This window comes from Kogia breviceps, chromosome 3 (assembly GCF_026419965.1).
Source record: "Kogia breviceps isolate mKogBre1 chromosome 3, mKogBre1 haplotype 1, whole genome shotgun sequence".
In the NCBI taxonomy this organism is placed as follows: domain Eukaryota; kingdom Metazoa; phylum Chordata; class Mammalia; order Artiodactyla; family Physeteridae; genus Kogia; species Kogia breviceps.
Window position 1 is genome coordinate 22,809,403 of NC_081312.1, and position 25,034 is coordinate 22,834,436.

General features: G+C 39.5%; 1 protein-coding gene across 2 annotated transcripts; it reads left to right on the forward strand.

The window, feature by feature from the left end:
- The first annotated feature begins 1,853 nt into the window (after positions 1–1,853).
- On the forward strand, positions 1,854–17,151 carry DIO2 (iodothyronine deiodinase 2). 2 transcript variants are annotated; one of them, XM_059057668.2, is made up of 3 exons: positions 1,854–1,894; positions 6,578–6,852; positions 15,099–17,151. In XM_059057668.2, the coding sequence occupies exons 2-3, from the start codon at positions 6,631–6,633 to the stop codon at positions 15,684–15,686; spliced, it is 810 nt and encodes a 269-aa protein (XP_058913651.1). In that variant the 5' UTR covers positions 1,854–1,894; positions 6,578–6,630; the 3' UTR covers positions 15,687–17,151. The 2 variants fall into 2 exon arrangements, with proteins under 2 accessions (XP_058913651.1, XP_058913653.1); XM_059057670.2 differs by having other exon boundaries at positions 15,099–15,674.
- The last annotated feature ends 7,883 nt before the right edge of the window (positions 17,152–25,034 follow it).

A 25,034-nucleotide genomic window follows, 5' to 3' on the forward strand; every position in this document is an offset into this window, starting at 1 on the left:
AATGCCAATTTTCTGAGTAAGCTGGTGTTATTTAACATTTACCAGGAAGCAATAGAGATTATGCTCTGAGGAATTTGAGGTCTTAGATTTGTGTATCATTTAGCTCATTACTAATACAATAATCATAAAGAGTATTGTTTCTATTTGGGGAAGGCAGATGTTGAGTCCTTAAAACATGATAGAAAATTCCCCTCAGAAAACAAACTAAGACTATTCAGGAATTTGTATACATCTATTTTTAAAATAATCATTTAGCTAAGTAGTTGTGTCTTGATAAAAGATACCAGGGTCCATCTAATAAATGAGGCTGAATTTAAAAAATAGATTTGAATTTCATGTCTTAGATTTTCTTAGAAGACATCTAAGGAGATGTCTTTTCATCTCATCTGCTCTCCCTTAGAAAAGCATAAGGATTCACTTAATTGTACAAAAAATTAGTCTTCAAAATTGAAATGGACATGGATCAATAATTTAAGATTATGGTATTCTGCCATTAGCCCAGTTGGATGGTTTTATGTATGTGTTATATATTAACTTATTCTTAACTATTATCTTAATAGCATCAGAGTCTTGAAAGTTTTGAGAGATTATCTTATGGGCTTCCCTCTTTACCTTGAGAATAGGTCCACTGATAACATTTCCATAACCTCCCTTGGTAACATATCTCATTGTACAATCATCCTCATTGAAGGTATCTTACCCCCATATCAAACATGGATTTTTCATCCTACAGTTAATTCTATTAGCTTCACCATCTCCACTGAGCTTGGAATAGAATATTTCCTCTGTGCATTAGTATCTACTGATTCTTAAGAGAGGTGGTGTGGCATCCTTTGCTCTCAGTGGGAACAAGCTACATTATTACTTCTGGAATGGCATGAACTGGCATGTATGTTAATACATTTTGTCATGCTCTGTGTTCATGCACTCAGCATATGAGTGTGGTGATATATAAGGGATTTTTTAAAAAGCTACTATAAAACCATTTATAAAGTATGACCTACTTTATTTTAAAACTTAATATCATCTGGTGGTTTCCTATGAGCTGTGGAATGAAACAAAGTAGAGGAAAAGTTGTTCCAAAAATGATGACTGATTTTGATTATGTTCCCTTGTTTCTTTTGGTCTATTGCAGTGGGTCAAGGATTTAGGGAGAATGAGGATGTTGAGTCAAATTTTTGGAAAAGAGAGGGTGAGTTCAATTTGTTCCTTCTGAGGGCTTTTTGCCCTGAAGGAATTCACCATGTCTAACTTTACGGAGTGTTCTTCTCATCTATTCCACTACCCTCCATCCAACCCTGGTGTCTCTAGAGGTTAATAAACTAGTCTCAAAACTAACACTCAGAGAGCCTCAGAGCACCTATAGAGGTTTGACCAGGTGGGTTGGGGACTGGCCATCAGTTTAGATCTAGATCAGGTCAATAGCAAATGAAAGCTGTTGTCTCCTAACAGCTGTTCAGTGGCCACTGTGAAATGAGGTGCTGGCATCCATCCAGTTTCTGGACAGCTGTCTTCCTCACAAAAAGCATTGCCACAGTTGGCATTAATAGGCTCTCTGGCTGGCAGCCTCTGCAGGCAATTCATTGAATCTTCTCCGTTTTTCTACATTCCTCTTTCTCCTCTCCACCCTTCTCATCTCCCTTCTCTCCATTTCTGCTTTCCCCTCCTCCTGTGTTTTCCCTTTTCTTTTCCTTCTCTGTTTTGCCAGTAGGTGGCCTGGAAGAAAAAAGAGCAGCAGCAGTTCCTGAGGGAAGAATGCATTAACACCTCAGACTGTGCTCTCTGCCAGGGCTTGCAAAGGGACCTAAGACACGGCTGGGCTGTTGGGATAGAATTCTCATACCTCCCAGAGCGTCCACCTTCTCGACTCCAGCCCTACGTTGCTTTGCTCAAGGTGTGTCAGAGTTTACTCTGGGGTTGTCTATTTTATCCATTGAGCTCCTTTCAGCACAGGGCAGGGAACATGGCTGTGTTTGTAAAATGGATGGGCCCACAGGGAGTTTTGAGGGATTCAGTAGTTGTGGTGTAAACCCTTCATTATAACTCACTCTCAGCACAGTCAGGAGTCACTAGAGATGGAAGGTTGTACAGTTGGTGATTTCCTTCTCTGGTAAGAGGTGCACTATTATTGGGGGGGGGCAGGGGGTTATATGTATGGCAGTCATATTCCCAAACCCAGAATCAATGCACCTGTCCTGACCAGACATTATTGGATTTATAATATATTTATTAAACAAGTTTTTATTAAAGTAAAATTTAATCTCCATTTAAAAATTATATTTAGCAAATCACTGGAATTGGAAAGAATAAAATTTTATGAAACTAAGACCACTTGAAAATCCACAGCATGAATTCCATAGTGTTCTTGAATGCCCTTTGCTGCCTTCAGATAACAATAAGGAAAGAGTAGTGGTAGCTTCCATCCTTGAAATCTCCAGGTGTGCTTTCAGGCTATCCAACTTCATTTTCTTAATCTCAATTTAAGAGTCAAAAAGTGGACCGAAGGAAGCCTTGTCACTCATATGCTTATTTTTCCAAACAGAAGGACGCTATGGTAGGACGTGCTGCTCTCAAACTATGAAAAGGGGAAAAAAATTAAACAATTTTACAGTGTTATTAAAAAGCCTAAAGCATTTTTCTCTAGGCTACCTCTCTTTGGAATTTAAAGCCTGTGTACAGCATTGTATGGGGAAATTCAACCAACATACCACACATTGGTTTGCATTTAACTCATTACAGTGTTTATTGCTAAGAACACTTACATAACCAAGACGATATCCAAGCCTTTCAAATGGAACCAGGAGCTTGAATTGGGGCAATATTAAACAAATGTGAAATCCCAGATATCCTTTGGGCAAGGGTTTTCATTCTCAGAGTTACGACCAGGACCAATAAAATAGTCATATAGGAAAAGCATTGAGGTTTAGAGTTGGGGAAAATATCCCAACACCAGCTCTGACTTTACAACCTTGATGATCTACTTTCTCTCATTTACATGATGGGACAAATCATACTCTATCACCTTATGGGTTGTTTTTGTTACTTAATTGGTATAAAATTACTTGAAAGTCAAAGTGCTAAATATTATTAATAATTAGAACAAGCAGTTGTGAGCCACGTATAAAAAGAGAAATAGCCTTGGAGAAATGTAATTTCTAGAGTGGACAGACTGTCTAACAAGTAAAAGAAAGGCTCCCGGTTTTGTGATTTATTTATTCATTCATTTAAAGAAAATGATAGAAGAAATCTGAGAAATGTCACAATCAGATTGGCTACCTGCCAATTTGTTCTTCTATTTAAAAACAAAAACCTCTCAAACACTTCTGACTTTGTAAAAAGAAAAAAATTTTGATTTATAACCATTTGTAGTCTGCACGTGCCTTGAACTTTGCATTTAAAAAGAAGGCATTTTTTCTGATTCTCTACCAATCCTCCTCCTTGTCTTGCCATTTCCAAACATACGCCTCTCATTGAAAGCAAATGACAAGTGAGGGAGAGCTGGTTTATAGCTGCCAAGAAATCTCTACCTTAAAGGAGCACTGGTTTAATTCAAACAGGGCAAAGTGAATGTCTGAGAAGGGGTGAGATTTTAAGGCTTGGGTGGTGAGTGGAAGTGTCATTTCCTGAGTCCACACCTACTTCTGTCGTTGTTGGCTGGCACTCTGTCTGGCACCATAGCTTTCTCATCTATACCAGTTAAAATACCATGTTGCCACCTCCCTTTTTTGTCCCTTTTTTTTTTTTTTCCAGAAGGAGAAGATTGAGAGAATGAATGGAGTAAATATATATTATGTATACAAATAATATCCTTTGCTAACAATGTATGCTAGTCATAGGAAAAATATTTTTCTATGTGGTTTATGTTCATTTTTCTAGGCTTTGAAGTCTTCTCTAAAAATTTAGTCCATGGGATGCAAATCCAAAACTTGTCATGGGCTAAAGTGATGATAAAAATGAAGGAATCAGGTTTTTAGGACAATAGGGAATGCTGAGGGTTGTGTCAATGGGGAGGGCCACACCCAAGTCCACCAGGATGCACACAGTTCCGGGGTACTCCAGTCATGGTCACAACATATGGTATGTGAATGGTGCCCCTAGTGTGGAGCAATGCATGCCTGGCCCATTTGTCCATTCAGGACACCTTCCTCGCACTTAACTATGTGCCAGGCATGGTTCTAACTGCTGGGAGATAGCAACAAACAAAGCAGACAGGAAACTCTGGTCTCGGAATCGAAAGGCACTCTCATTCAATTATTTTATTAAAGGCAAAAAGCACTGTGCCAAGCAAATAAAATGCATATGCATGCAGAATGTGGGCCCATGGGCCCACCAATTAATGACCCCCTACTCTAGGCTTTTTTTTTTTTTTTTTTTTTTTTTTTTTTTTGCGGTATGCGGGCGTCTCACTGTTGTGGCCTCTCCCGCTGCGGAGCACAGGCTCCGGACGCACAGGCTCAGCGGCCATGGCTCACGGGCTCAGTTTATCCGCGGCACGTGGGATCCTCCCGGACCAGGGCACGAACCCGTGTCTCCTGCATCGGCAGGCGGACTCTCAACCACTGCGCCACCAGGGAAGCCCTAGGCTTTTAAATTAGTTCTCTGATCTTGCAGGTTTTAACCACAGGCACAAAACACAGAAATGTACTGACCATATATTTGCACCGGCTGCTTAACTCATGCTTAATGAGAGCTCCGTGAACGTGAAGAAGTCAGCTAATTAATTTTCAATTTACATTCTATATCTCCATCCCAGGGTCTGTAGTCGCCACTCCTTCTTCCAAGAAAACATAATTCCTAGAGGTGATCTGTTAGGTAAGTGAGGAAGGAAAACTAGACCGAGATGGGGGTCATGGCATTCTGCCAAAGCGTTGTCTGCCTAAGTACCTGTCAGTTTTGGAGACTAATGGGAGAGGCAAGCCACTGAGCAATGGTCAGTGTGACTCTTGAGCCAATTCACAGTCTGCTCTTAACCACCTACAAATTTAATTATTATTTTTTTTTTTTCAAGCAAAAAGAAGGTTCCTTAAAGTGTCAGGTCTCTTAGGGGCTAGGTTAACAGAAGCAGGGCAACTGCAGAAATTAAAAGAGTTCTCTTAAAAAGCATTTATTTCTTATCCTTATGCTTAATGCCACTTAATAAAAATTTTATTTAATCTGCATATAGGCAAAATGGAACTAAAAGAAGGTCTGGTCACCTAGCTACTTTCATGTCTAAAAGATTTTCTTTTATTTATTTTTTTTTCTTTTTTTTTGCATTGGAAGCTTCAGTAAAACTAAAAAGAAAACTTGTACTAATTTTCAACAAGAAGCTTTAGAAAAGTTGTGGTGGTACTCAAAGAGTTTAAAAGTTTTCCACCTCACAACTCACTTTGGATTTTCTTAAATAAGATTATGACTCAAAAATATTTAAAGAACTTAGGTCACAAATCTGACAGGAGACAGTCATAGTATATAGGCATAAAGATGGAAGGTAGGCATTCACGTCTTCCAAGAAATAGAACAGAGACCATCTATGATTAATCTTCCTCTTTTCTACTTGCCTTGCAGGATCCTTTCTTTCCCAAACCCCTTATAAATAAACAATAACAATAATAATAATAATCAGAGGAGAGAGAGTTTCCCTATCAATCTACACATTGTATTAAGTAACTTTCCCCAAAGTTAGGGAGCATTTCCTGGAAACCCTCAGAGGTATTAATATTTTTCCCTCTCTCTCTTTAAATCACAAAGCAAAATTCCACTGTCCCTCTTGACCCCCACCCCACCTCCTAAAAAAAAAAAAAAGTTGCCGAGTTTTGCTTTTCTATTCACTGCAGTCCTGGCCAAAGTAAAGCCCTCTTTCTCAATGACGTCAAGATCTTTACCAAGATTAGGCTTTCATTTCTCTATTGCAGCAATTAGCCAGGGAATGTATAAAAGGCTTCAGGGAGACTCACTGGGCTGCAGAGAGGCACTTTGCACCACAGACAGATAGCGCGAAGGAAAAGCCAGAGGGAGTGAGGAAGAAGAGAGAAGTCAGTCGCTCCTGAGGAAGGGAGAGAGTGAGACAGGCTGGGAGAAGGAGAACAGAAAGTGTGTGTAAACGGAGTAAAGAAGGGAAAAAACTACCCTTAAAGCACATTTTAAAAACTCTGGCAATTCTAGAAAGAAACAGGCTACGTTTCTGAACATAGAGACAATGAAAAGCTAAAGAAAATTTTGCAATCTCTGCCACAGTCTCATAGGTGCTTGGAAATGAAAGTAGAACTGCCTGTCTTTAACCGACTCTGAGAGGGGTAACTGGATTAGGGACGGGTACGCCAGTTTTTTTTTTTTTTTTTTAAACATCTTAAATCCTGAAAAAAAAAAAAAAAAAAAAAAAAAAAAAGCAGCAGCTCCGAATTGAATGAATTCATGGGCACACTCCAACTGCTGGGCTGGAGAGGCTGGACTTGGTCTTTTTGCCATTTCTGCTGCTTTGAAAAAGGAGACAACTTGGGCTTCCTTTTAATTTAGTTTTTCTCCCTCTCCCCCAACCCCCAACCTCCCCCCTCCCCTCCCCCACCCCCTCCATCACCACCCCCCCCTTTTAAATAAGAGGGTGAAGGGGAACCAGAGCGCACAAGGCAACTGACCCAGGAGGCAGAGAAGATGGGCATCCTCAGCGTAGACTTGCTGATCACACTGCAGATCCTGCCAGTTTTTTTCTCCAACTGCCTCTTCCTGGCGCTCTATGACTCGGTCGTGCTCCTCAAGCACGTGGTGCTATTGCTGAGCCGCTCCAAGTCCACTCGCGGGGAGTGGAGGCGCATGCTGACCTCAGAGGGGATGCGCTGCATCTGGAAGAGCTTCCTTCTCGATGCCTACAAACAGGTGAGCTGCGCCGAGAGGGGCTTCTCCGGAGGGCGGCCGGGGCTGGAATGTGGGGGGCCGGGGGGCCAGCAGGAGCACCGGGGTGAGAACGGTGCAGCCCTATTTGGGGGCCTAGCGGTTACGCTCAAGGGCACTCCTGTGTCTACTCGCTACACCTGCCACTCACGGTAGATTTGGGGATGACAGGTGTTAAGTCATAGTGACTCTGTGTGACCTGAGCAGGATCTTTCTAATAAGGGTCGTTAATGGCTTGCTGTGACTTTGGAGTGGAAGGTGTTGGTGCCTGTAGAATAACTTTGAGAAAAGTCAGAAAGTGTTGGGGGAGGGCAGACCGCTGCATTTATTCTGCTCTTGTCATGAACTGGCATTTTTTGCTTGATGAAAGGCTATGTGAGGTGCATTAGGAAAGACAGTTCAATGGGTAGGCATTAAAAAGCAAGAAAAAAGAAAACACCACTCAAAACTCTCAGGGAGCTGGCAAGATTTAACAAAATAATAACAGCAGGTATCCTTTAGCGGAGTGGCTGCTTCGTTTCTGGTAGGAGTGAGAGTTAATGAGAGCAAGCCTGTGCACCATCATCCTCTACCTTGATTTGGATTAGAACCTTCTGAAGCAGCTATTAGGCACTGAGTCTGGAGTTACTAGATATCTGTTTGAAGAAGAAAGGTCTGAGAACTAGCTGTCAAAAATCCAGACTCTGTTAGAGAAACCACATTTGCTTTGTTTCTCAAAAGTTAAGTAAGTTGTCTTAGAAAGAGCAGATAAATCTATGGTTCACGGCAATCTCAAAGCTCTTATAACTCGTGCCTGGAACACTGGGACAGTCGCCTCACTTACCTGCAGATGCTGCGTCCCAGGGGCTGCCCTTTCAAAACCAGAGTGATCTTTGTTTCTAAGTGAAGCGTGCTGTTTGGAGATGGTGGAGCATCCTCAGCTCAGATCTTCTTAAGGGGCAAAGAGGAAAGGGCACTGGTCCTTTGTCAGTTTGCTCTCTCTCCCTATGCCCGTGTGACTCCTGGATGTCCCTGGGCTTAGGAAGAATTGACTCATCTGGCAAAAGCTAGTATCAAAGCAGACATTCTTGGTTTTCCCTAACAGTATTGAGAGACCTTGCCCGAGATGCCAGGAAGGGAGTTTGAGAGGAATATGGGAGCTAGTGAAGTGGTGTACTATAGGCAGGCAGTACCTCAGAAACAGAGCCAGAAAACTCAGAATAAAAGGAGGAAGGAGAATGAGTCCTCCATAAATAAACGCTAGAAAAATAAGTCTAGAGAAGGAACTTATGCTTACCAGGGGGGTAGGGTGGGGCGGGAAGTATTAGATTGGGAGTTTGGGATTGACATGTACACACTGCTATATTTAAAACAGATAACCAACAAGGACCTACTGGACAGCACAGGGAACTCTGCTCAACACTCTGTAATAACCTAAATGGGAAAATAATTTGAAAAAGAATAGATACACGTATTTGTATAACTGAATCATTTTGCTGTATACCTGAAACTAGCACAACATTGTGAATCAACTATACTCCAATATAAAATAAAAATTAAAAAAAAAATCTATGCACCAGGAATGGAAAAGAAGTAATTTCTAGTAGCAAGGAATCCAGAGTAGGATCCTTCCATTGAAAATCAAATAAGTGTTCAAGAAGAAAATACTCATGGTGGATTAGGGAAGTTTTCCTACTGTACGTGTCTTTGTTACTGAGAGCAGCCTGCAGAAGGTTTGCATTTGTTGTCCTAAAGACAGGAAAATAGTAAGAGCTCTTCTTAGTTAGGGAAAATTTCTTTATAATAGTTCGAAACGATGCTCAAAGTTCTAACAGTAAAAAGTCACTTTCTATTATGTACACGGGGTGAATGGGAGATGTGGGAAGGAAATATCGAGATGATCATTTCATTTCCACAGATGTGTATGCTGAATGTGAAATGTTCACATTTTGTTCTGGGCATAGAGAATTTGGAGGAGGGTGGAGTGTGCACACACACAAGTATGTCAGGCTTATTATGAATTAGGAAGTTCCCTCATCTCTACCTGTATTTCATAGGTGTTAGGAGATAACATGGCAATGTCAGTTATTTGGTCTCAGCATATTAAACTCTTACTTTTTTCAAAGACAAGTGACTTCTGCCTATAAAAGAAAAGTCACTGCTTTGGAGAATTTTACATGTGTGCATGTATATTCTCACATAAAATATGGGGGTTATGATGTTACCCACAAATATTAAGTGAGGCCGTTTCTCCTTTCAAGCAGCTTATTGAAATAAAAAGGGAAAAGGACACAAATGCCTCTAATAAACTTGATCATTTGTTTCTTTTTTTTCACCAACGTATAGTGCTTCCTTGTGTTGCAATATTTTGTTATCCCTACTCTAGGAGACTGAGAAGGATGAGTGATTTGTTTTCCTCTTTGCACATGGTTTGTGTATTCTTCTCCTGTATTGTTTCTGTCTACTGATTTGGTTAGTGACCAAGTTCATGACTGACTTTATTATGTTTGCTTTTATGACTTATACAGTAGCTGCCAGGAGACGAAGCAACACAAGAGCCCATATGTACAGAGATAAGACTGGACTGGGTGCGTGATGGAAGCACGGTGAACACAGCTTGCACTGAGTTTAGATCTCCTTCTGTCTCCAAGTGTAGCAAGGGCGGTGGCGGCTGTGGAGGCACTTGAGGGTCACTCAGAATCTCTGAAACAGATTGAATCACTTCCCCCAATGCTACTGTCACCTGGGCCCCTGCCTTTGGGCGTAGCCCTGTCTAGAGACACACTGGAGGAGTCTCTGTTTGAGACGGCGTCACAGTGTTTCACAATCCTGACTTGCGTTATTTCGAGGCTGCCGCCCCCAGAAGCGGAGTTTTCCAGGGTGAGGAGTGTGTACACGCCATACGATGAGGCATGTCCTCTCTCCTTCTCCCGGTTGTGGAATGGCAGACACTTGGGAAGTTATTTAGATAAAGTGCAGTAAAAGGGCTGTGCCTGTGTTTGGCTCCTACAAGAGGCAACAAAGAAATGAAAACAAAGTAGAACAAAATAAAACAAAAAACCCTTCTTCACTAAAATGTTGAATGGGATTTAAATTTAACTTTATAGGGAAGCCTTGAAAGACAATTTGGGTTTGGGTAAAGGGAGGTCCATGCATGATTTGGATGAGAAAGAAAATCTACTGAGTCTTGTGAGAGACTGAGGTGTATAACAGATGTTTATTATTTAAGTTTTCCCTAGTCGGTGTCATCGCATCTGACACTGCACCCTTGTGCTGGTGCCCAAAGACTCAAAAGTCCAACCAGTAAACAGACTACCCTGTCTGGGAGCCTGGCTCCCACCTCAATGAAGTGTAAAAGTAAGCACACAGTATAGATGCTGACAAGCAGTTTAGCTTCTACACGGTCAATATTGCTGTGGCACAGAAAACATATTCATTTGAACATATAATTTTGGTTTTGAAAGGGTCTCTTTAACATTCTCCTCCTCCTCTTCATTCACCTCAGCCTTTTGACACTCGTTTCTACAATGGAAAATGGCTCTTTTAAGAAAGAAACATTCCCAAAAGAACACAAAGAAGGCTACAGCCAGAGCTTGTCCATCACTTGGATAAAACACTAGGAAATGATAAAGCTTACAGCTGTATTTTTCAAGTTACAAATCAACAGGAGACTAGCTAACAGGGAATTGAACTCAGAGGAAAGAGTAGGTAGCTTATCCTTCAACACTGATTTATTTGGCCAATTTGAATATAAATGGTTAAAATGCTGCTTAATAATTGTTTGGCCACATTTGTAAGGACATTGATGTAGGCTGGTCATTATGTCAAAGAATTTGAAATTTCCTGACAGTTAATAAAGCCATTCCAGGGCTTTGGACAGCAAAAAGGATGTGTAAAAATAATTCTGCCACATACCTACCCCCATTTTTATCATCTGCTTTGCTTTCTATCATGAGATTAGGTGATATTTTGTCCAGAAGCCTTTCTCAGGCTGTGGAAAAGAAAAAAAAACAAGGTTAGTAGTATATGCTCTATTTCCAGCTTCTACTTGATGAATGGTTCTTTCTTTTTTTTCCCCTTGCCCTGCATTTCACAGTCCACATGCTAAAGCAGCATTATCCTTTTCCCCATGCACTGAAAACTGTCAGCAAAAGGAATCCCATCATCAAGGGAATCAAATATATGCCATATATTTACATTCTTGTTCATATTTATAAATATGGCTATCACAACATTTGAGCTTGGCCCAGAGATGTCTTCTGTTGTAAAAATACAAACCCTTTATTTTCCTCCCTTGTTGGTGTTGTGTTGATGTTGATTATAAAAACATAAGAAAGGACAACTGTAATAGTGCAGATGAGAGAGAGAAAAGTCAGCGATGACGATATTACATTTTACGTATGTCCTTTCTGATCCTTGCAAAATAAAGAGACCCTTTGGGAACATCGGAACTTCAAGACCAATTAGTGGAAATGATGCTTGTGTTTGGGCATTAAATACTGGGCAGGGTTCTCTTTAGAGCGGCTAATGCTGGCAGGGAAAGAGGTACCGACCTAATTACTCTTCCGCAAGAGTAAAAAATGCCTTTTGAATGCCTCTTTGGCAAATATGTCTCATTAAGGACAAAAACCAAACACAAACCCTCTAAGAAGGAGAAATTAAGATGATAGGTAACTTGTGGCCAGGAGACTTTCTGTGCCACTGTGGGAAATTAAAACAAAGTTTGGGAGTACCAGGGGATAACCTGCTTTTGTCGAGCTTCTTTCCTGCAGCCTAAATGTTATTATGGGACCAACTTTATTTTCTTCATCATTCTGGCTTTTTGTCAAGGAATGATTTGCTCCTGAGGAAAGCAAAGATCTTCCATCATTGAAGACAATGGTGATTCTCCAATTCCATCTCAGCAGGGTGAAAAGCCGAGCAAACCAAGAAACTCTCCATTTGTAACTTTGGTCACAATACGTATTTAATTTTCATGCTGACCAAATAGGAAGACGAGAAATGAACAATCATGTCCTTCTAAAAGATTTTATTTTTCAGTTTAAGACAGACTTTCATTTTTTTAATTGTTAACGATTTTTTTTCTTTATTGTTGCTAAATTGTCCTCTATCTGCAGTTTTTAGCAAATGATGGACAAATTTTATGATTAGTCTATGACACTTATAAAAGCAGACTACTGGTCTACTCACATCTGGACTTCCAAAAAATGGGTGTGTGTTTTTCCTTGTAGTTTTATTAATAGCACTGTTCTTACCTGTGCATTTTCTCTTACCTAGTCACGCTCATTAAAAGGATAATTCTGTTTATGACATTCTAATCTGCAGTCAAGTCCTACGACTGCTCAACAAAATGAAGAGGATTGGTTACTTTCATTTTACACAGTGACCAGCTGAGATAATCAAGAACAGATCAACAGCATTAGGTGTTGATCGTGGCGTTACTCTACAGTGGGATCCAGGATTCACTCTTCTAAATAATCTGCCTCAGTTAGCTCATCCACCACCCAAATGTGATTGTGTTCAGTGTAGATTAAGGTTATTATTAAGCATAAAATTCTTCACTGACCTCTACCTAGGATTATAACAACAATTGATAATAACAATAATTTATGTAATAAAAAATTTTAAAGTGTATGTATAAATTTTCTCCCAGCTTAACAAAATACCAACACCTCCCTCCACCCCCCTCCCCCAAATACCAAAGAGCATTATGTATTTGGTAACGTTCCTCACTTTTGATCTTAAAGTTAAGATGTTGTACTTGTTCTAAGTTTTCTAAGTTGAACTAGTCTGTTTGTAGTTTGAAAAGAATGATGTGGCTGAATGATACATTGTCACTAAGAAGAAGGAGAAGGTGCTTTACCTTTCCAAGAAAGTTAATTACAGGTAACAAGAGTGTCACCTGTGACTGAAGTCAGATTAGATTACTCAGTTGAATAATCAGGAATAATGCAAGGATCAACAGTTCAGCTTGGGTGAGAGTCAGGGGCCACAGAGGCCCATTTAACGAGGCCGCACAGTTGTTCAGAGTTCTTAAAAATGACTCAGAAATGCAGGTGGATGTTTTTACCTACCAAGAGCCTCCCAGTCTGTAGTCCAGAGATGATTTTTCTCCTGTGTATGGGTTGCTCACTTAATGAGAAGTTGCTACAACAGCTAATGGATTCAGACTGATCTGAATGCATTCAGATCTTTATAACACAGTGTGTTGCGAAACACAGCACAACGATATTGTTAAAAGCAGCCGTCCTAGAATCAGTATTGCTATTTTACGTGGGAAAGATCTAATGAGAAGGTGATGGTAACGCTACCTATTACCTAAATCTACAAAGAAGTACAAAAAGAACCCATAGATTTAAAAGTTTATAATATCTTTAAAATGTATATATCTTTAAATTTTAAGTATATTTTAAAACCTCAGAGGCAAGTGTAGCTCATATAAAGCAGTCCAGCTAAAAGTGGCTTATTCGGTTTCTTCACCTAGTGTCACTTGCAGATTAACCAAGAAAATACAAATAAAATAACTTTCTTCCTGATAGTGACTGAAAACAAATGTACTTATTTAAACCACACCAACAGCTTCCTTTTCTAAGAAAGAAATTTGTTATTCTAAGATTTCTTTTAGAAAACTAACAGTACTTGTTTCAAACCTGCCCTGTTAGGATTTTTCACAAGGGAGAGAAAGGGCTTCTTTACTTCTTCCTCTGCAGTTAAAATGAGTTATGCATTAACATCAGATAGAAGCTTCTGAATAAAAGCCCTTGAGTGCTTTTTTTTTTTTTTTTTTATCAGTTTGGATTGTTGAGTTTTTAACAATTCACTTCTAAGTGACTTCAATTAACAGCAATGTTATATGTGGTGGTATTTATATGAGGGGAAAAAGTCGATCCAGTTGGAAGTGTTTTATAATATGAAGGATAGTGTATAAAAATCAACTATACTGTTGTAAGTTGTCCCCAATGTTACTGGCTTTGATTAAACCATTCTAGGGGAGGATCCAGTTGTATTAATTCAGACTGAAGTAATTGCCTCTTTTATGTTGCCTGCTTTTTATTATCAGTTTACAGATTCAAAGACCGGCAAACTTTCTTTCAGTCTGTGTTCAACAATTTAAACTACGTGCAAAGAGGGTACCTGGAACAATTTTCCTCTATACCTCTTCTGCCTGAGTATTTTATAATTCAGAGGAACTTGCTAATAAAACGTGTGGTAGAAAAGTAAATGGTGTGTGACTTCTTAGATTTAAAAAGTGAAACAAACAAAAAACACATGTAATGTGAGAAATTAAAAGTAGAGTTCTGCAAAAAGTAAAATTTTATGTTTTTGTTCACTCATTTGTTTGTTTAATGGAAATGGCGAGATTCTAGTCAAAAGAACCCCAAAGTATGTAGTAGCCACAGAAGTCTTTGGGAAGGATGTCACACTGAGGAGAGCTCAAATCACTTCTAACAATATATATTTTTTAAAACATAGAATTGGTCAGGGAAATAGTATTCCGTTTCACATTTTTGGGTGGCATCTATAATGGCAAACTACACACCCACAATGATTTATAGTGTACAAAGCTCTTTTCCTATGTCATCCTCCTATAACCGTATGAGGAAGATAGGTGTTATTATCACCATTTTTTCAGATGGGAAAGCTGAAGTACTGAAGAGATTCAGTGGGAGTAGCTCTTCTTATAAATGGTGGACCCCCGGTTTTCTAGTTCTGGGAAGGAATAGAGCCCACTGGTACCCTTGTCCACTGGTTGAGCTTAAATGACTTCGCATCAGGCAAGAAAATAAAGGTCTTTTCTGAGTACTTTAGAATTCAGAAGTGGGAATACAGAAAGAGGTACTATGTCTCACAATTCTGATAATTTATTTTAAAGTGGACCATTCACCTTTTACTTTGAAAATGAAGGCAATTAATCATTTTTTGTATAGTGTGTGCTAAGCACTAACACAAAATAAGGATAGTAAAGAATACAGTCTCAACTTAATTATGAAGAGAGTTAACTGCAGCACCTTCAATCATGAAAATAATTACCTTTAGTGACTATACAGAATGAAAAAGACCTTTATTCTCTTTAGGGCCATTCATTGTATTACCTGCCGCAATGGCTCTTTACTCAAATCAATATATGTTTACCATATCTTCTGAAGGAAATGCCACATTTTATTAGAGCCAGTTGTTTCTACACAGAGTGAATTAAAGTGACAATGTGTTCAATGTGGCGTTCTCTCCCTCTTTCTTTTTTTCACCACCAGGTGAAACTGGGTGAAGATGCTCCCAACTCCAGTGTGGTGCATGTCTCCAATCCTGAAGGAGATGACAGCAGTGGAAATGGTGCCCATGAGAAAACAGTTGATGGAGCTGAGTGCCACCTTCTTGACTTTGCCAGCCCTGAGCGCCCACTGGTGGTCAACTTCGGCTCAGCCACTTGACCTCCTTTTACTAACCAGCTGCCAGCCTTCAGCAAACTGGTGGAAGAGTTCTCATCAGTGGCTGACTTCCTGTTGGTCTACATTGATGAGGCTCATCCTTCAGATGGTTGGGCGGTGCCTGGGGATTCTTCTTTGTCTTTTGAGGTGAAGAAGCACCGGAACCAGGAAGACCGATGTGCAGCAGCCCACCAGCTAATGGAGCGTTTCTCCTTGCCGCCCCAGTGCCAAGTTGTGGCTGACCGCATGGACAATAATGCCAATGTCGCTTATGGGGTAGCCTTTGAACGTGTGTGTATTGTGCAGAGACAGAAAATTGCTTATCTGGGAGGAAAGGGCCCCTTCTACTACAACCTTCAAGAAGTCCGGCGTTGGCTGGAGAAGAATTTCAGCAAGAGATGAAAGCTAGATTAGCTGGTTAAAGGTATGATTGTAATAGAGATTTTTTTTTTTTAAATTATGTAAAGACAAGGAAACTAAGAACTGAATCCACTATTTCAACTGAGTCCCATTGTCTCACTGAAGGACAGGAATTTACGTGTCAGAAGAACATAAACCTCTAACATCTCGATACTACTTTCACCACTTAAATGGCTTTTGGCTAAATAGTAGCCCCGTTACTTCTCTTTCTGGTGAAAAGCCCTGAATGAAAAGATCCCAAGATGGAGAGGAAGAAACCTTGGTTCAGCGTGTGTTCCTTTCTGCCCTGAAAAAGAAGTGATGCCTCTGATGCATGCCTTGGGACCTGAAGAAAAGACTTACCTGAATAACTCTACCATCCTTGTTCGTATACGGGGTATTGCTTAGGCTTTCTTCAGCATGAATAGGGCCCAACTGGATAATTCCCAAATGTTTACTTATAATGAATCTTCAAGCCCAGGCCATGTGGTTAGGACCTTGGTGTTTAACATGTTAGAGTAGTCTCTGATCTTCTGGTTTCTAGCCATGTGGTGCTCTATGCCAGTCTAAATATCCCAGAACTCGCAGCTATATTTGCAGATACCAAGAATGGTCCCTACCTGGAGGGTTAGAATGATCATCTGATATCTGATGGTTACTTTCTAGGCAGGTGGGGAAAAAGCGCTAGAAGAAAATCGAATTGACAAGCTAGGAAAAGGAGGCAGCAGAAAGATTAGGAGGCTTCCTAGTGCTTCACCTTGCAACTGTAGAGGGTGGGACTAATTTGTTAGTCACAGAAACATGGAAACATACACAAAGCTAGAAAAAGAAGAGACTCCACTAAACTAGCATCAAGAATATAAGTGTGAAATCAATGTATTTATATATACTCCTAGATTGAGGAGGAGAGATGGAGAGGGAAGAGATGCTTTAATATTTGTATTACTTTTTGAAACATGTTTGTGGTGTGTACATTCTCAGTACGTGAATTATACCCCATGATGCTGATGAAAGGTAAAACCAGTGGGTCCAGTGGTGCTGGTCTACCCTTCTCCATCCCTACGATTTTGCTCTGGTCCCACTCCTTCTTGGTCTCGGTCTCTATGGCAGTGTTCTCTGAATGCTGAGCTCAGCAGTATATATTTTATATATACACATTCTCAGCTGCTGTGGGATGTAGGTTCCCTGGCCATTCAGCTGCAGCACTGTTTGTCTCCCAAAGTAGGTGAACTATAATGAATGATAGGTGAAAACAAACAAGGTTTCTTCAGGAGCAAAACGGAAGGAGAGAAGGTTTGAGACAATTCCCTTCAATGATTTTGGAGGCTTTGCTATAAGGCAGTCCTCAGTACCATGGAATTTGGTAAGATGGAATTCCCATTAATATTTGAATTTGGACTTGGATTTTCCTTTGTTCCTCTTAGCTGAGGTATAGTAACCTAAGCCCTCTATAGTACATTTTTATAATGCTATTTTAATATATACCATATTTCTCTTTAAAATGAAGATACTATAATTTTACTCATAACTAATATAATTAATAACTAATATCCTAACCTCCAAAAGAATAGACCAACCAATTTTGTATCTTAATTTTTTTATTGTAAATTTGAGGATGTTATCAAATCACAGTATATGGCTATATTTATATGTACAATCAAAGGTTGCTATGACCATTCCATTAATAATTGAATCATGAAATAAAACTAATAGAAAAAGATATCTAAAATTGAAAATATCTTTCTGAACTAGTTGCCTGGAATGAGAAAAAAGTGGGAACTGAGTGTACAAGAACCAAAAGTCTCTTTTTTTTTAATGGAGCAACGTAATAGTCATATCACTACGTAGTTTATTGTTTAGATATTAAAGCACCATTTTAACTGATTATTTTTAACCGCAACATTTAAGTTTCCCACCTTTCTAAATTCTACAAAATACACCCACAAAGAAACAAATTTTGAAAATGTGACATTATCTAATGAATTTCTGGAAAATCACATTGAGAATAGATTATTTCTGAGTCTTCAGTAGTTAAACTCTGTAACTCAAGGCTTATCGGTGGACCCCACTGATTTTTATCTTCAAAATGGTGTTGAGATTTGTGTGGTACCCAGGAGAGGAAGAATGAAGAATTGGTGGCAGCCCACTCACACTGTTGTCCTTAAAATTCCCCTTTGTTCTACATGTACAATAAGGGAACAGGATGTTAGAGATGCTGGTGGGGGGATGAGATTTGGCTAAGGCAGGCAATGCTAGTTGTCTGGGGAAAAGGATGATGGGAAATCTACCCAGCTGTGATATATTTTTAAAGAAAGAGAAGGTTGTGTGTGTGCAATTCTTCTCCCTGAGGATAGGGCAATGGAGAAGTGAAGCAGCGGAAGTAAACATACAGAGGCATAGGCTGACTATCAGGGACAAAGATATGTTCAATGGAACATAGAAGAGTTACTGGAAGAAAGGCTTTAGTGGGCCAGAAGAGAAAGTAAATTGACAAAGCTCAGGAATCCTACATTATGTAGAATGGCTTGGTGTTATCAGAGTTAGGATAAGCCTATAATTATGTAACTTATTTATCTCATCATGAACTTTTATGATTTCCTGTGGTGTTTCTTTTATGAACTTAACAAGAACTCATTATTTGAGATAGAGGAGAATCAATGTTTAGCTTTTATGTTCAGAGAAATTATTAGATTGTCAATACCCACCCTACCTATCCTATCTTTTATAAGGTATGTTCCTTTGAAGAATTGTAGTTCCTAGTCTCACAAGGCAAAATTTATAAGTTATATATATATAAACTTATACATTATAAGCTTATGTATATATAAACCTATATATATGATTTCTTCTTTTTAATACCTAAACATTTGCCCCCCACCCCATAGGCTATGTTTACATGGAGCTATCAGTTTAGTCTTTTAAACTGGATTATCTTGTCCATTATAGAAATAGTTTCCAAGCAATTTTAGGTATTATTATAGCATCTGGATTTACTCAGACATTTAGTGTTTGAAAGACTTATGTCTTGGAACTATTCAAAACTTACTTTATTTTATTGCTTAGAGAAAACGTTAGTGGAATCAAGGATGACTTTCTTGAATGGGCATGACTGAAATGTCTGCACTGTAGGGTAGAAGTGTTTGATACAGATATTAAAATGTAACTGACCTCTTTAGAAGCAGGTTAGTAATGCTGTTCTTGCTTTGCATAGCTAAAGTTACAGTCATTTAACTCATATGACTTTCGATCTCTGGTCCTTTGTCTTCACCTTGTTGATAGAATGTACCCCTGATTTTTGGTAACATCAACTTTGAAATGGTCTGTTGATATAGTTAAGTTCTCCTACCATTAACCAGGAAATGCTGATTCTGTGATCAAGGAGAGAAGAAAGGCCTGCTGTCTTTCATTTTGCCTGAGTGTATTTCACTTCTTGGGCTCTTGAATAAAAATTATGAAATATGGTGAGGTCATGCATGGGTGCTGCCTTGATGCATAAAATACCAGAGAGGTAGGTGAAAGGCAATGTCTACGCCTTTTGGAAAACTCCCAGCTGGATACAAGGTACCCTCAGCATGCACTATGGGCTATGTCCGCAGCAAGAAGAACGCACTGATGTGCAGGACTTCCCATTCTGTAAATCATAAGAGGATAAACATGGACATTTATTCTACCTAATTTCTTACCAGTAGTTGGAAGATAAGCTTAATTAGAATCACATGGCCATTGCAAAATGGAAAATGTAGACACTAACTTTTGTCCCACTGAAGAATTAATAAAAACCTTTACCAGCATTTAGAGCTTTTCAGAATATACCCAATGTTATGTCTCTGAGCAGTGGAGATTAACAATAAGTTTTTTAATTCCAGGAGTTTTTTTAAAAAATGATACTGCCAAAAATCAGAGCTAAAATGTTTTTAGTTATATTACAACCTCCTCTGTACTTCTTCTGTTATCTTAAAAATAGAAGCTAAACCCAGTCTTCCTGTGTAAGTCCAGATGGGGCATAGTTACCAACCTCTGCTTGGTGACCCACACTGTCTTGGTAGTGTCCTGAGGTCCCCTATGAAAGAAGGGGGACAGGGACTTGGAGATTCAGGAAGTTGCTAACTGGGAAGAACTAGGCCCTGAGGGCTTGGTCTACTGATCCCGGAAGATTTGAAAAGAAACTTCTCACCTTTGAAGGAGGGCTGATGAGTGTCATTGAGTGACTTTAGCAAAACATTGGGCCACTTCCTAATGCCTTATGTTCCGGATAGCACTAGAAGCAAGGTCTCAGACTTAAGATCCCGTTCTGTTCCAAGGTGAGTCTGAACCAATAGAAAGCAAACATGTACAGATCTCCAAACAATACTGCTCATGCAAATTGGGGCTCTCTGCCCATCTTGGGCAGCTGCAATAGAACTCCAGGGAGTTCATTTAATATTTGTTGCAGAGACTTCGAAGACCCAGATGTTTAATGAAGTCACTATTTTGGCACAAAACTCCCCTTTCCCCCCCAAAAAGCAAATAGGTGAACACATAAATGAAAGAAGCCCACAGAAGGGAGTGGCAAAGAAATAAAATTCTTTCAAGACTTCTCTGCACCATGTCACTGGTCGATGCAGTTTTTGTGTATGTTAAGATTGGAAGATGTGAAGACATACGTATCCAGTACTTTATAACCAAAGCAATGAGAAGATATTGGATAGGGAACGTTGGCCAGTTTTGTTTAAATTTGCGTCACATTATCACCAGACTCTTATCACCAGCCCAAGTAATCGGGCGCCCAAACAGGGAGATTGGGATGTGCAGAGGTTACTAGTGTGCAAATGATAACTACTGACGAAAGAGTCATCGACTCAGTTAGTGGTTGGATATAGTCACATTCGTTTGCCTCTGCCCGTCTTTGCCTTCCTAGCAAGGAGAATATTCGGGGCATGTTGCTATGAGTACTGGGTAAATGTGGTGAGAATGTGTGTGTGTATATCTCTGCTTCTTAGCTGCAGAAACAGAAATGCTTTGGAGATTATCAGTAGAAATCAGTTATTATATTGGTGCTGAGTGGTACATGTGCTTTTAAATTTGTTCTTGTATTTTAATAAACTTTGAATAAAAAGAATAAAGTTACTCTTTGGTTCTGTTTGTTTATTTTTAACTTACTCTCTAGACCTTGCCCCTGGCTGGAACATGTTCATGGTTGACAAGGGAAAGGGAATCCATCATTCTAATATTTATTCCTTGGTATTTGTGGGCAAAATCACCAGCAATGCCAGGTTATTTTAATCTCATGCTGTGCGCCAGAGTCTTCAAGGAAATCAAGACAAGTTAAAAGAAAATCTTCAGATACTTTCCATATTCATGAACAAGTTGCACACAGAATTAATGGAAAGGGGGCTGTTAAAGAGACTGTGAGCAAACTTTTACTTTGTTACATTTATACCCCAAGTTTTCTAAGTGCAATAAGTAAACTTTCCAGGAAGTTGGTTAAAGCAGTACATATAACAATGTATGTATGTATGGGGTGTGTGTGTGTGTGTGTGTGTGTGTGTGTGTGTGTGTATAATTTGTTACATGATTGGTCGTACAATAGTGTGTGATAAAAAAAATCAACATCTGAAAACATTTATATCAAGCACTTTCCACTATGCGAAGATATAAAGGATAAGAATGGTTTGTGAAGGCAGTGGCCTGTTAATGACAAGGAATATATTTGCAACATGGCTAAATACATACATTTTGTTCCCGACTTAACCAAAGTATTAGTATCTGAGACTTTTGCTCATGATTTCCTACACATAGTAATTTAATTAATATTTGTAGTGTCGTATAATATTCCAGAATTTTAATGGAAATTTAAAGAATCATTACTTTGACAAGTATTGACTGAGTTTCTATTCCTTGCAGGGTGCACCCTGTGCTAGGTGCAATGGGATGTACAAAAGCAGTAAAACTAAACTCACAAAGACGTGACTCCCTCAAGGCACCTGTCATGGATTCGTCAAAACTGCAAGTGACAAACTGATGTTAGTCTACAAATAAAAGTGAATATATTGGCTGATATAACCAAACCTTGCAAATAGTTGGGATGAAACTTGCCTCAGGGATAGCAAAATCCAGTGACTTAGAAATCTTCAGTGCTTGCTAGTTCTTTTGTCTCTTCTTTTTTGGGAGTCAGCTTTTTCTTTCAGACCAGCTTCTCCTTATGCTGGGTAACCTGGCTGGGGGAAGCTCCTCACTTATTCTACCTATCAGGCGGCTCAGATAGAGTTTGAACCTATCCCGAGGGAAGGACTTGAGCTGGACCAGCTTGTGTTACATGCTCACTCTGTTGTCAAGGGAGTAGTGTCTGTTACCAGTAGGACAGCAAGAAATGCTGAGAATATACAAGGTATCAGAAATTAATTCAATGGCTACTACTTTTAACTTCCCTAAAAATGAGGGGCACCTCAATAAGCGATCGGATATGTACATCATTAAAAACAAGTTCAGAGAAAGGATAGAGCTCTCAGCGGAGACTTTGTGGAGTTTAAAAGGACTTGAATTGACCTAGGAGGACGGACAAGATTTAGATGGAGAAGAAGATGAATGTCTCCCATTTAATCAGTCAGTATGTATTTACAGAGTGTCTATTAGTTGGAACTAAGAAGGCCAAAGCAGTCATAAAGACACTAAAATACGTCGATCATTTTTAGAGGGGAGAATTCAATCCAATTCATAAAAATTGAGAGAACTGAGGATAGGAGATATGTTTTGTATTTCTTTGTATTTCTTCCTCTCTTGGGTGAGCAGACAGTTAAATAACCAACAATAAAACCACCAATGAATGTTTGGGCACCTGTTGTCATAAATAAAGCCCTAGTCATCAAAACATCAAAACCTACCTTCGGTGGGTATATATACAAATGGTATAAAATATGGTTTCCCATACTGTAAGTGTTTATAGTCTGGCTGGTAAATGAAAAATCTAAGCATCATAGTATCTAATGTATAATCTTCAAATATACTGCACTGTAAAACCTTGAAGTTTTGCCATTTAACTCCATCTAGAAGGACTTGTAGAAGGAACTGGAGAAAAAGAAACATAGAAAAGGGTGTTTTAAAAATAAGGGCGTCTTCCAGCCAGCATTGAGCCCTGAAATATATTCCAGGAAAATTTGTAATAAAATTCCTTAGTATAATAATGTGTTGCATCGGGGCATTTTGCAAAGGCATTCACAATCCTTTCCCAGTTTTCTTTCCCAGTTTTCACAGGGATGAGGATTCACTGTGGTTTAGTCATCTTGGTCAAGATGTGGCCTAGATTTATTCAAGAGAAAAAAGGAAGATCTGCTAGAGTACAATAAATTCCCAACATACACTAGTGAAAAAATTTGAGAACTTAATAAGGAAAAGGCAGGGTCTGTTATTATGAAATTAATGAGCTGTCCTGGGTGAGCCTGCATATCTAGACTTCGGGAATTCATGGTTCTACCTTCAGGAACCAAGACTGGCTAGAGCCCTGATCCCCTTGGAGCCAAAACTGACACTTGTACAATGTAGCTTAAATATCCAGGGGGGACAATTCTGGGTCTTGCAGTTGCCTAGGTCTTCTAGAGTAGTGGCAGAGATTTCAGGTACCTCTTGATAAATTGTAGCCATTTTCACTGGCCCAAACCAGGGAGAGTCGGACTGAAAGAATGCTAGGGATCCAGGAACCCACCCATTCCCATTCCTGCTTCATAAAAGGGAGTTTGGGGATGTCCCTGGCGTTCCAGTGGTTGGGACTCCATGCTTCCACTGCAGGGGGCTGGGGTTCCATCCCTGGTCGGGGAACTAGGATCCCGCATGCCAGGCAGCGAAGCCAAAAAAAAAAAAGTTAGAAAAGGGAATTTAACTTCTGTTTCCTCTCCTGGCTTTGCTGTCCCCTTCTTATTTCTCCTCTCCTTCCAAAAAAAAAAAAATAAGAACTTTAGCCTGATGCCATGATTATGGATATGGGATGGGATGGAGTGGCTTGTGTTGTTGATTTAGTCTAGGTAATTGAGGCAAAAAATCTTGATTCATATATTTTAGACAACACAAGTAAGGCAGTTTAGGCAGTTTATTAACATGTGTACAGACCACAGGCCTAGGTGTCCTCATAGGCCACTCCTGTAGGAGGTGGCATCCCCACTAATAAACAGGTTGTTTATTTATCAGGTGTTCCTACTTCAGCCACCAAGTTTTCATTGCTTTTTGTGTTTCTATTTATCTATACCTTATAGGTTGCCCTTGCTACCTTGTTTGAGGTTTAGGTGCTCTACCAAATTCTACTGGGAGGGGTGCATTGTAAATGTCTGGCATAGGACAGGCATGTTCCTACTGGGTGTGTCATAATTATGGAAAAGACATTAAGAAATTATCCAGGGTAAGGGCTATTTCTGTTTCTTGATGATTCAGGTACATCTAGTTACACCCATAGCCCAGAAACACCAAACGTGTTTGTATGCTGGTTTTGTGTGGAGCTGGAAGGCCTGCAAGTAACGTGCAAGTGGCAGTAATCCTTTGAGTGTTGTGTTGCTTCACTGACTTCTTAGTCATTCTTTGGAAACATTCTTTGGAGTCCTCTAAAGTCACCAATGACCTCCTTCTAATCTAGACAAGTCCACAGGTAATTTTTTTTCCATCCTCACTCTCTGTATTTCACATGTGGTCCTTCTAACTCTTATAGCTTCTTCTTTCTCTTTTATTCTTCTCTCTTCCCATTTAGTCTATTAAAAGTGGATGTTCCTATAGGAATATTCCTATCCTGTTTTTCTCTTGTAGACTTTCTGAAATAAGGAGAGAGGACATGTCATTGCAAATTGCACTAGTTAGCATTAGGTCTGCCTGTGCGTTAGGAGCAGAGACCTGAAATAATAATGACTGAAACAAGACAGAAGCTTATTTTTCTCTCTCATGCAAAAATCCTGAGGTAGGCAATCTGCAGAAGGTAAGGAAGCTCTGTTCCATGAAGTCCTGAGAGATCTAGGCTTCTTCTAGCTTTCTGCTGCACCCTCATGATGCCTTATTGTTCTTATGTACCCATATCTTAGGCAGAAGGGCAAAAAGGAAGAGGAAAAAAAAGGGGGGTAAAGTATGGGTGTATCAGCTATCTTTTAAGGAGATTCTTAGAAACTGTTTTATGGACATTTCCACTTATATCCCATTGGCCAGAACTTTTGTCACAAGATGACCCTTCCTGCAAAGGAGGTTAGAAAATGTCTTTATTTTGGACAGCCATGTGCCCATCTGAAATTTTTTTTACTGTAGAAGAAGGAGAAAACATATTTGTAAAGACATTCTCCTATGTTTTCTTCTAGCATTTTAAATATTTGCTTTTCATAAGTATGTGATTACCTACCTGGAGATAATTTTGTCTATGAT